This window comes from Numida meleagris, chromosome 22 (genome assembly GCF_002078875.1).
Source record: "Numida meleagris isolate 19003 breed g44 Domestic line chromosome 22, NumMel1.0, whole genome shotgun sequence".
Classification (NCBI taxonomy): domain Eukaryota; kingdom Metazoa; phylum Chordata; class Aves; order Galliformes; family Numididae; genus Numida; species Numida meleagris.
Genome location: NC_034430.1, coordinates 1,703,531 through 1,715,596, shown reverse-complemented (window position 1 = coordinate 1,715,596; position 12,066 = coordinate 1,703,531). Strand labels below are relative to the sequence as shown.

The following is a 12,066-nucleotide window of genomic DNA, read 5'->3' as shown; positions in this document are numbered from 1 at the left end:
GAGAATGAGAAGCCCCGGGGTGCCCGTGCATTTGCTGCTTTTGTCAGTGATGATTTCCAGTTCCAGCGGATCTGATTTCTGAAGGTGCAGTTCTCATTTGGAAGGGACATTGCCTTGCAGGAAACGTTTGCATGGATGTTCTTACCCCAGAGCACATGGATGGGTGCTACAGAATTCCTGGTGTGCTTCTGGACTTCCTTCTCTGTGCGTGAGCAGACCCAGCAGGACGGATGGGAGAAAACCCACAAGAAGTCAGTGCGAGTGTGAGCACCCCTTTAACCACCCTTATCCCAGAATGGCTTATCCAAGGAACAAAGATGTCTGAAAATCAAGTTTATTTTTTTCTCAGCTTCCGCCAGTTGGTTTGCTAAAAGCTGCTGCTTCCCTGCAGAGTCTGTCAGTTTATGTTAGGAAAGCTGCAGAGCTTTCTCGAGTCTGGCGGTTAGTTGGGATCTCTGGATTTTTGTGGGCCAAAAAGTTTTGTATTAAACTGTTGGGCCCCGTGGGTGTTGTTTTAATTGCATCTCTCCGTGAAGGGGCTTCTCCCTGCTGCTCCATTCTCTCTCCCACAGAAGGGCAGGCTCGTTCTGTAGCTGTTGGTGATGGAGGATGCAGTGTAGAACTCAAAGCGTTACTGATTCCATTTACTCTGTGCTTTGCCTTGATTAATTCATGTGCCCCCACCTGACCTTGTGTGTGTGCTCTCAGCCCAGAGGTCCTGAAAATCTCAGCACCCCCTCAGTACTATGCAGGTTGCTCCGGAAGTAACGCCTCCTATTTATTTCCATGGCGCAGACACGCAGATGCCGCTTTTCTTCGGTGGTGCTTGAACACAAGTAGCAGTGGCTGCTGTGCTGGGCCTGGTCCCATCCTTGGGACTGAAGGGTTCAGGTGTCCCTCAGCTTTGTTCCCATCACCTGATGACAGCTCTGCAGAACAGCTGGAACCGCTTCAAGTTGAACACAGAGAGCTTGAAAGCTGGGACACCTGCATTGTGCACTGCGCATGTACTGAAAGGTGAGGAGGTCGTACCGGGATCCAGATGCCCTGGAGTAAAAAGCACCTCGGTACTGGTAATGACAAGAAGGGAGACACTGAGAAATGGTCAGGAGCAGGACTCTCGGGGCACGTAACAGCACATGCCCTGTGCCAGGGAGAAGTGAGCCCAGCACTCATGGCATGGTTCTGGGGGGGGGGAGAAGCCTGGCCTGGGTGAGTGCAGGGGCTTGGGATGGGCAGGAATGGGAGCGATGTGCCAGCAGATCTGTGGGCAAGGACAAAAACACGGGGACCTGCCAGCTTCCTCTGCACCTCGGGACGGTGCCGCCTTGGATGCGGTGCCAGGAGTCAGCGCTCACAGCTGTGAGAACGGCTCCTCTGGGACCCTGGGAGGAGAACAGTGCCTCTCCTCAGTGTGTGGGATATGGCTCCCAGAGCTGGGTTAAATGCACAACCTCAACACGTCAGCTAAGGCAAAGGTGTGCAGCTGGGATAATGAGAGGGTTAGAACTGCACTGCATTGCATTAGGGTTAGGGCTGCAATGCAGTGCGTGTTGCATCCCATCGCCTGTTTGCAGGCAGGAGGAAGACAACAGAAAGCCACCAAAGCGAGCAGATGCCACTGACCAAAAAGGATGGAGCAGTGGAGCTCCATGGCTGAGCACAGCGGTACAGCAGGTGCCCCCTACTCCACACTGTGCGTCCTCACATCTTACAGCACGTGCTGTGCCCGTGCCTGACAAATCCCCCACCTCTCTGTGGCCGAGGTGGCTGCCCCTGGGTGGGCAGTGCTGGTGACGGGTGCTGCACTGGTAACCAACGCTGGGAAGGATCTGGTTCAGCTGCAGCTGGAACTGCGGAAAGAGGCGGCCCTCAGCCAGGTGGGGCTGTACGTACCACACCACAGACACGTAAAAAGAGAAGAGTTTTATTGGTTATATACTGTAGAGCTGACAGTGTTCGAGTCAGGAGAGACATGCAGAGAAGTGTGGTTACATGTGGCATGCAGACTGCGAGCACTGGGACGGGGAGAGGTGAGCGGGGGGAGAGCTGCTCCCCTGGGTCTGTGGTTATGAAAACATTCCTCGCGTTATTGCCCTCTAACTAAGCTGCCCCAGCCCAAATCTATGTCCGCAAATACAAAAAAATAGATTATTATTATTATTTTTTCTCTTTAAAAATACATTCCATGCAGCCCGGAGCGCCGTTTTCCCCCGCTGCCTCTTTTCCATCCGCTGCATCCGCGGGGAACGGCTGCACCGTGAGCTGGGAGCCCTGTGCTGTGCAAGGGGACAGAGCTGGGGGCTGCACCCCAGGTAAGGGCTGTGGGGCTGCTCCAGCCACAGCACCAGAGCCCATGGGAGCAGCCCTGCCCCCCACCCCCTCTGTTCTCTTCTTGCAGAGCTGCTGCCTGGGGGGGTCTCCCCCATCAGAGTGCAGTGGGGACACGGCAGCGTCTCTGTCTCCTCCCAGGAAGGAGCGCTGACACAGCAAATACATTTACACCTTTGGAATGACCCCCCCGTGGCGTCGGGTCCTCTAAAAGCCCGTTATATTTATATGCTAAAATTACAAATATTTCTTCAGTGGTGGCAATATTTACACATACACTATTTTACAGCCGTTCCAAAAGGAAGAAGAAAAAAAAAAAAAAAGTGTGCAATTTGAGTCAAAACACATCGTGTTTCCTGAAGTCATCGCTAGGGTAATACCATCAGCTCCTATTGCACTCGCCATGGCGGGGCAGAGCCCCTCTCTCAAACTGAAGGTTTTCCTTCTCGGACCGAACCGCAGCAGAACAAGGTTGGGTGCCAGCCCTGCGTACGGAGCTGAGAGCTGGAGCTCTGTGCTGCCCAGCGTGGGGGTGGCAATGCGGGAACAGCCGCACAGCAGCTGCTCAGAGCCCTCCTCCCCTTCAGGCCCCTGCTTTGCTTCAATGTGGCACCAACCTCCCCCAGCACCCGCAGCGTTCTCAGGCTGGGGAACGTGCACGGATGTTCAGCGTTTCGGGACCAGCGTTGGGGGGGGGGGAGGGGAAAGGCAGCGATTCGGTGTCGAATGGCAGAATTTCCATTTCTTTCAGTTTGGTTGTTGGCTTTGGGGGCTGCTCTGTTTGCTCCTGTTGTGCTCAGTCCTCCACTCCCACCCCACGCAGCGGTAGGAGAGAGCATGTGATATAATTTAATATAATTTAGGGTGATTAGAGCTGCCGCAGGACTCGTTTTAAAAGCGTTGCCCTTCTGTCTCACGAGGCAACTCGATGCATGTACACATCTCGAAATAGAATAAACCGAAATGCTAAAAAAGGCAGCTTTGAGAAAACATTTAAAATTGCTGAGACGGAACTGGAAACTTTTTTTTCCAAAAATAATCTTCTTCCCCTTCCAGTTGATCTTTATTTAAAAAAAATTATAATTAAAAAAAAAATAATGATGTTATTGAAGCACCTCCTTGGCGGGGTCAGTGGTTGCGCAGCGCAGTGCAGGCACAGCCCAGGGGGGGAGGGGAGGGGGCACAGAGCTGCAGTGCTGTGACACAGAGCCCGCATACGTTGGGTGCCTGGAGCTGTGGGGGTGACCCCAGCGCTGCTGCCCCTGCCCATACCCAGGGCCCAGGTGGGGCTCCTGAGGAGGGGGGCAGGTAGGGGCTGCCCTGTGGCTGTCCTGGAGCTCAGTCTGGGTTCCCATCCCGCTGTTTCCCCCCTTTTTGGAAGGAACAAGGACATCCCCGCTTCTCCAACCAGAAGAACATGGCTCCTTTCTGCATCTCTTGGATCTCAGCGGCTGAGGGCGAGCAGCAGTGGAGCTGTTTGCTGTGCAGCACGATGGCCATAAAGCTGGGGGTGGAAAGCCCCCCCGGGCTGAACCAGGAGCGTGTCTGCTGCTGTGGGGTTGGTGCGGTGACCGCCGAGTGCTGCAGCTCAGCTCTGTCAGCAGGTCGTGCACAGCTTGTCGCAGGGATGGCAACGGGGGAGGAAGCTGTTCCTAACCCTGTTCTGCTCTCCTGCCCTGTCAGTGTGTGAACCAACCAGCAGATGCTCTTCTCCCACCTTCAGACAGGAGCGCAGGGAGCTGTGCTGTGTAGCAGGGAACGTGGGCTCCTGGAGGGGCTGAGCTCTCAGTCACGGAGCTGTGCAGGACGGCCGACCCGGGCTGCGGTCGGGGGACACCTCCTGCATCTCAGCTACATGCAGGCCATCGATGAGAAGTTCTCTCTGGTCCGAGCAGTACCTTCGTTCTGTTTGAAAGCATGGCTGTTGGCAAGTCAGTGCTTCCGTACGGAGACAGAGCTGTGTCCTGTGGAGAAGGTGAGGATTGCAGGTACAGAGGTGAGAAGTGGGAGTCCCCTGAGCAAAGTCTCTGCAGCTGCCTCTTCAGCAACGAAGGAAAAAATTCACCGGTAAAGCTCTTGTACCTCGCAGACGGCGTCAGAAAACTGTTTTCTGGCTGGCTGAAGCTTCTGGAGAGGTTACAAACAGAAGTGACAGCCGTGAGCTCGGTACAATCCTGCCTCTTGCTCTGCTACGCAGTGCTGGTTTGGTGGAAGGGAACACGGCTCATCTCCGGGACGTCGGCCGGCCGGCACGGGAAGCGCCCTGCAAGAGAACCCGCAGCGTCACAGCCTGCCAGGACCTGGGGGCTCTGGGGACAGGGGCTGGGATCGTCCTCAGCCTGCTGTCCCACTCCATGGGGAGCGTGGCCCCGTGGTGGGGCTGTCAAGGGGAGGACAGTGGCTTGAGCAGTTCAGAAGGCACTGGCTCTCTCCGGGTTTACAACGGAATAAGCCCAAGGCAGAATGACCCATCCCTGCCCCACGCAGGCTTTCACCATCACCTTTTTTTATATGAGCACACTCAGCACCCGTTGCTGCGCTGGGGATGGAGATGTGGGAATTGCAATGAACAACGCCCGGCAGCACAGCTGAGACGGAGCCATCTGCAGCAGCTCCAGCTGACATGCCGGTACGTCACGCCGACCTGACCTCACCCAAGCTTTTATTTGCTGTCACTTCAAGCTGTGCAGTGAAAGGGAGTCCCCTGGTTGTCTGACACAACAACCCCTCGTTGCCCAATGCAAACCACGCCGCTGGGGATCACTAGGGGCAGAGGCTTGTATTCCCAGGAGGATGTCCTTAGCCAGAAAGCTAGCTGAAATGAATGTAGAGTAGAAAAATACGATTATGACCTCACGTACCTGTTCTTCTGCCTGGAGCCCTGGTGGGGTGGGGGGCCCGGGCACGGGGTCCTGCAGCTCCAGGGTGGGGACCGCCCTTCTCGCCGCCGTGTCAGCCTGCGAGAGGTACTCAGAAGAGCCGTACTGTTTCCTTCTGGAACTGGAGACAAAATCTTTGCTTTCATCCTGGGGAAAGAAAAGCAGGAGAACTGGAACTCGACATCTACGGCCCCAGGTTCCCCGTCCCCAGCTTGCAGTATGAGGTTGTGTTTCAATTCCCTTTGGCAGCTGGGCACTGAGGCCGCCAGCCCAGCTCGAGGATGTCTTCACTTAGACGCTACCTCGCAGAGGCTTGTTAAATCCATCCCATAATTTATAGCCTGAAGTTCTGGGTGCCAAACCCTCTGTTTGGCCGGGAGCACGTGCAAGGCTGTGTTCAGCCTCTGGGCCCATAGCACTGGAGGCCCACGAGACCCAGGAGGGACATGGGCAGCAGGAACTCCTGGTTTAGTGACTGAAGCAATCTCTTACAAACATTAACTGTGAGTCTGAGCTCACGGGTGAGGGGTGGCTGGTAACCTGAACCTCTATTTTCTTGGCAACGAGGATGTAATGTGGGAGCGTCCTGCGCTCTCTTCCTGGTATACAAAGCATATATAAATACCCATCTTACATGTTTTCAACTCGCTAATGTTTTCTTGACTGCCTGCCAAGACCCCTGTGGGAGCCAGCTGCCCACAGTTTCTGCCTGGGGGCGATTTGGGGCAGCTGGGCCTTTCACTGCGCGCTGCAGAATGCGGAGTCCCCGTGAGCTCCCTGGGAACAGCAGATGTCAGCGCCTCTGTTATCGCCGTCATGGGCTGGGAAACCTCGTCTGGTGGCTCTGTCACACGCAAGTTCCAGCACGTTGTAAGGCATTTCACGTCAGCATCAGACACTGCACAGCTCCTTGTAACGCCGAACTCACCTTTCACTCAGGGAAATGCAGCTGCACTCACGGGACAAACAGGATGGAGGACAAAGCTCAGCCCCTGCTCCTGTGTGCACGGAACAGCAAGGAAGGGACACATCCTTTACTGTAACCGTGTCACCTTGCTGAGCCTGGATGGCTTCCCAGCGGGTGGGCACCTCCTGTCTGACACAGCAGCTGCCTTTGGAGGGGTCAGCACAGAGGAGCTCCATCCCCTGGAGCAGCCAACAGCATCAGTCCCATGGGGCTGTTCAGCTGGACACGCTGCCCCCAAAGGCTTTCACAGGTGAGGAGCTCATGGTGACGGGCAGGCAGATGGATGCCTCTCCCAGCTGCCCACCGTGGGTTGGGGTAAAGCTCAGCACAAGGGGCTGTCACATCACTGACAGATCAGCTCGCCCCGCTGAGAGCTGGGCAGTGCTCTGTGCAGGTGGGGCTGGCAGCGCCCTGCAGCCCAGGGCTGGCACTCAGCATGCTGATTTCTAGGACCCAAAACCCAGGCTGACACTCAGCATGCTGATTTCTAGGACCCAAGACCCAGGCTGGCACTCAGCACACTGATTTCCTTGTGTTACCGAGTTCCAACAACACAACAAAGCAGTAATGGGGCACAGCTGACTGCTGAAGTCAGAATCCTATATGGATTCATCAGGGATAAAGCTGGTGCACTGCTTGAGCAGAGCAGAGAGCACAACCCTGGGTACTTTCAGGGAGGCTCTTCCATGAGACCCTCACCCTCATCAGAAGGCACATGTGAAGAAGAGCCCTCTCGCTGGACTTCTAACCTCAGTTCTGTGGCACATCGCTCCAAGGCAGCCACAAGAGAAAACAAAACCACTCACCCCGCACTGCTGCTTGCTTGTCTGGTCTGTGCCTGCTCTTAGTGTTCGCACTAACGCAGTCACTGCAGATTTTCAGCAAAGATCAGGCCGGCGAAATACTCTGACTTCATTCTCTGAAATACGGGGCCTGACAGTAACAGCAGGAGGTGCTGCATCTCCCCAGCTCTCTCCCGGAGCCCTGGCTGCAGGCACCAGAGGGAGCTGCTCCTCCAGCTGCACCTCCGCGCCCCAGCACCGATCCTGCAGCACTTGCCCCAAGCAGAGACCCAAAGAGTTGCAGCTTCTGTCCTGCAGCGTTGCTCAGAGCTGCTGCTGCCTTACACAGCTTCCTTGTTCGCTTACTTACATCAGCAATAAAAAAAAAATGAAGGCTGAGATTTAGTGAGCCCAAGCAGCAGGATCGCTGCAAGGGAGGACCTCTACACCTGCAAGGCAAGTTTGTGGTTTGCTTCTGGCTAACGGGAGGTCTAGGGCTGGCTCTCTGCGTTCCCAAGTACATGAGCTGTCATTATGCTAAAGGAGACTCAGCCCTGCCTGGATTCATGGAAAAGAAGTGCAGTGTGCCTGTGGCACATGAGGAATTACGGCCAAGGAGAAGATCATCATTTGGAATCTCCCTCCTCCAGGTGGGACAGAAATGGGGCTGCACACACCCGTCTCCATCAGCTGCCTCAAGCACAGGGGTGATGCCATTCCCCAGTGCCCCCTTCAGTACAGCCAATTTGGGTTGGTCACTGAGGCTGATGAATGCCAGCCACCACATCTTTGCTCCCTGATGTATTCTTAGTGGCCGAAGGTATCTGGGAGGCCAACCTGCACACCTCAATGCCAGGCAACAGACTCTCTGCAAAGCAAATAGTACACATGCTTCTGTGCTTGTCAATGCCAAAGAAGTGGAACGATTTCACACACTGCCACCGCCTCATCTTCCTCAGTGCTGCAGTCACCTGGTTGTGAATTTGTCCCCTGTCACCAGCCCTATCAGCTGGCTCCTCCTTGTAACCGGGAGCAGCAGCAGCTGCTTAGATCAGCTTCAAGGAAAGAGCAGAGGCAGGAGGTGCAGTGGGATTTAATGGACTGGAAGGGCAATGTGAGTATGTTTAAAATATGCCGGAGTCTGCAACTCTGGCAGTAAGTGCATCTCACCAGACAGATCGACTGGGAGAGTCAGCGCTGCTCTGAGGAATCCCTCTCATCACTGACACCCGAAGGAACAGGAAAAGAAGAAATCTGCTCCCATGGCTCTCGCTTTTCAGTATCGATACAGACCAAGCAGGGAGCAACCCTGTGCAACCAGCCAGCCCGGATCTGCTCACAAAATGTCCAGGTGGCACTTCCAGACCAGAGCTCGGTTCTGGCTCTGGTTTTGCATGAGCAGCCCTTCCCAAATGGAGCTACCAAGGGACACCCCTACTCATGTCTCATTTCCTCACTTGCAGTGCCACTCCAGGCTGACTGTGCCACGCAAAGCCACGCTGAAAAGCACAGCAGATCCTACACCAGCTGGACCTATCTCCCCTGGCCTTGGCAAGACCAAATAGGTGATGGTACGCAACTATTCATACGGTATTAAAAGACCAGGGCAGGTGGATCTAATTTCAAGAAACCTCAGATTTTTCCACACCATCAGATACTCTGCAGGAGCCGACAGGAGCTGGAAGGAGGCAGCGCTTCAGGAAATAAAGCAGGAGAAACTTCCAGCCAAGAGGCAGCTCCACCACCTGCTGAAAGGCAACGAGTGCGAAACGGAGACACTTACAGGTAGCGCGGCGCGGTGCCAGGGGGAAGCTGCAGTGGGGTCACTGGCGTAGTTCCTGCGTGTCAGCAGTTCGGATGCACTTAAGTTACTTTTGGTCCTTCGGGAGCTCAGCTCGGGGGCGTTCCAGGAATTGGCGGTGGCACCGCTCCTCGCTGAGGTTTGCTCCAAGGAGTTTGTTCGTGCGCTGCTCGCTTCCACCTCGGAGAGGTCCACTGAAGACCTGCATGCGTTTGGAGGACTGGAAGCCGCGTTCTTCTCCACTTTGGTTTGAGAGTCCTCCAGGGAATGTAAGCCTTGCCTTGTTCTCCAGGAACTTCTCAGGGTGACGTGTTTGGTTTCGGATGAAATGGAATCTGAGGAGCCGTGGCTCCTCGAGCTGGTTGTCTCCAATAGGAGCTCACTGCTCTTCTCGGGGGGCTCAGAAGTCTTGATCACAATGCTGCTCCTGGAGACCACCGTTTCTGTCCTACTTCTCAGCACCGCATCTCCCGTTCTGTCGGTCTCGGATAATTTCAGGGCGCTTCTATTAACCGAGACCTCAAAAGGTTGGGGGTGGCTGTTGGTTATCGGGGAGGGTTCATTGGGAGCAACCCTGATGTTGCTGGTGGCAACGTGCCTTTCCTTTCCTGCTGCGTCCGCGCTGGGCCTTGGAACCATTGGCTCAGAAGGAAAGATTGTGATACTGCTCGTCATTTTGTTTGGGACCGCTTTGAAAACAGACTTCTGCTTTTCTGACTCTGTCTCAGTCACAGCCCCTCCCATGACGGCCTTCATGTCCTTCTCGACAATGGCAGGTTTAATGATGGCTTTGGATCTCAGAGCTTCCCTTGGGCTGAATGACCTTCTGGATTTCAGTCCTCCGGTGTCGGCGTCTGACGGTTTCACACACTTAGAGGGGTCCTCGTCGTGCACAGAACTTTTGTCGTTTTCAAAGAGAGACGCTCTAAAAACTCCCCTGGAATTAGAGAACTGCTTGGAATGGGCTTTCTTTCTTGTCTCAAAATCCGACGGAGTGTTCGTTTTTTTACTTCTCCCTGCTTCTTCATCCGAATTCAGCTTTTCATGACTACTCCGGACGGTTTTGGAGCCTGCTTTCAAGCCAGCATTTTCCAGGCCTGCTGCTGCAGACTGCTCCGCGTCTTCTTTAAGGATCTGCAGAATGTCTTCCTGACTCCTCGAGCGATGCGAACGCTTTGTCAGCGGCGACGCTTTCACGCTTTCAAGCGACGCATCTGTGAACTCCTTGTCCTGGGGGACGACGGCTCTCTTAGCCCTCCCCTCCAGGGGCTGCCGGTGCGACGCCGCCGAGGCATTCGCTGCTTCAGCCTTAGAGCCATCCGAGTCCGACTCCGCCGAGACGTGGCACCTGTACGCGGTGGCCACGCCATTGGAAGAGGCGCAGTGACCCCTGGGGAGCTGCGCGTCCCCCACGGCGTCGCCGACCTCTCCCTGATTTGCGTTCAGCTTCTCAGCGAACGAAGCCACCGATTCCCCCCTGCTCGGCTTTTCATCCCGTGCGTCCGCGCCGGTTTGGCAGCCGCCGCGGGTTGCGTGGGACGGCTTTTCAGCCTTGGATCTCAGGTCGCTGACGGGTTTGGAAGCTGTTTTCCAAGATTTCTGCTCGTGCGCAGCAGGGGGGTAGCGACTGAGGACAGAGGGCTGCTCCTTCGATCTCTTCCCCTCGTTCTGCGTGACGGAGGCTTCCTTCTGACCAGACGAGAAAGTGGAAACCGAACATTTCTCTTCCGGTCTTTTTGTCTCTGTTGCGGCAGCATCTGCGAGGGCGGCTGCGCCCGACGCTTTTCCTGCTCTCCTGCTCATTAAGCTGGGGCTGGGTGCCTGCTTACCACCATGGCTGGAGCTGTCGTTACTGAAGGAGAAATCTCTGTTTCTCACCCTCTCCCGCCGCTGCTGGGGCGAAACCTCCCTTGGTTTGTGCTTGGCAGCTGTGAAATCTGCTGCGACAACTCTGTACTTAGGTCTGTCATGCTTCCCCCTGCTAGAGAAGCTCGCATCTTCATTTTCGACCTCTCCGTTTTCCAAATCTTTCTGTTTCTTTATTTGCATTTTTATTTCCTCTAACTGACCGGTGAGAAGTTTGTTTTTATTCTGTTCGCTCAAATAACTGTCTTGCAGGTCGTTGTTTTTGGCTCTCATTTTTTTAAGCTCTTCTTCTAAGGATTCAAAGTGTTTAATCTGAGTTTTAAGCCTCTCAATTTCTTGGGTGAGATCTTTCACTTTGTTGTCTTCCTGATTTTTATTCTTTTGGTTTTCTGATTTATTCCTGGTTTCATTTTCTACGTGCTTTAGGTAATCCACGCTTCCCTTCCGCCTGGTTTCTTTAGAGGGCAACGCAGAAGTCAAGTCATCTTCAATTCTCAAATCATTTCTGTCCAGGAGATTATTTGATGACCTTTCTAGCAAGTTGGATGCGTTTCTAGTTTGATCGGCCCTATTCAGTTTATTGTTTTGTTCTAGTTTCAGCGTGAGCTCCTGGATTATTTTTTCATTCTGCTTTTCTCTTTCATTGAAATGTTTTCTTTCACTGATAAAGCTCAGTGCTAAAGACTTCAGTTTTTCCAGCTCACCTGTCAAGCTCTGCTCGGTTTTATCCAGCCTGTCTTCAGACGCTTCAAGTTCCTTCACTTTCACTCGAAGTATTTCTAACTCTGTAGATATCTTTTTGGTCAAATTCCTTTCCTCGTTGAGGCTGAGACACAGCTGCGTGCAGTCGTTCTTGCTTCGGCCAAAGGCCTCCTCCAGTTTCTCCAGCTCTGCCATTCTCCTCTGCAGGTGCTCAATTTCTGACTTCAGCTCTCGGGTGAGGCTCTCCTCCTCTTCAAGTTTCTCTTTCATTAACCGGCAAAGCTCTTCAGCCTTCTTAATTTCTTCATCCTTGCCTTCGATCTTTAGCACCCTTTTCCGCAGGGCCTCGATGTCGGCCAGCATGCTGGAATTGCTGCCTTCTGCCTGGATCACTTTGTCCTGGAGCTCAAGCAGCTCGTCCTCTGCTTTCTGGAGATTTTTCGTTGCTTCCTCCAGTTCATCAAGGCGGCGGCTAAGACTCTGCAGTTTGAACCGTAGGTGCCGATTGGAGGTCTCCTTATAACCTGTAAATTCTGCCATGTTTATTTCTTGTTCCTCTGAGACGGGACCTTGGCTGATTCCGAGTGCTCAACTGCTGCGTCACGTTTCCTTTGAAGAGAGGTAACTCACCCTGAAAGAAAAAAAAAAAAATGCTTACAATGAATACAGAAGCTCAGAATACACGTATTCTCACTGTATAAATTAGATGGTAATTATTTTTATATATATATATATAGT

General features: G+C 53.8%; 1 protein-coding gene across 5 annotated transcripts in view; it reads right to left on the bottom strand.

Moving 5' to 3' along the window:
* Positions 1,912–12,066, bottom strand: part of LUZP1 (leucine zipper protein 1) — a 36,948-nt gene continuing 26,793 nt past the window's right edge. For 4 of the 5 annotated variants that reach the window (XM_021375421.1, XM_021375420.1, XM_021375419.1 and 1 more), the window contains exons 2-4: positions 8,743–11,959; positions 5,193–5,357; positions 1,912–4,594 (exon numbers count right to left, since the gene is read on the bottom strand). In XM_021375421.1, coding sequence (XP_021231096.1) covers positions 4,556–4,594; positions 5,193–5,357; positions 8,743–11,868 — 3,330 coding nt within the window. In that variant the 5' untranslated portion in view covers positions 11,869–11,959 and the 3' untranslated portion in view covers positions 1,912–4,555. Of the gene's footprint in view, positions 4,595–5,192; positions 5,358–5,512; positions 11,960–12,066 lie in introns of those variants that run through there. The other variant, XR_002432473.1, reaches the window with a different exon arrangement.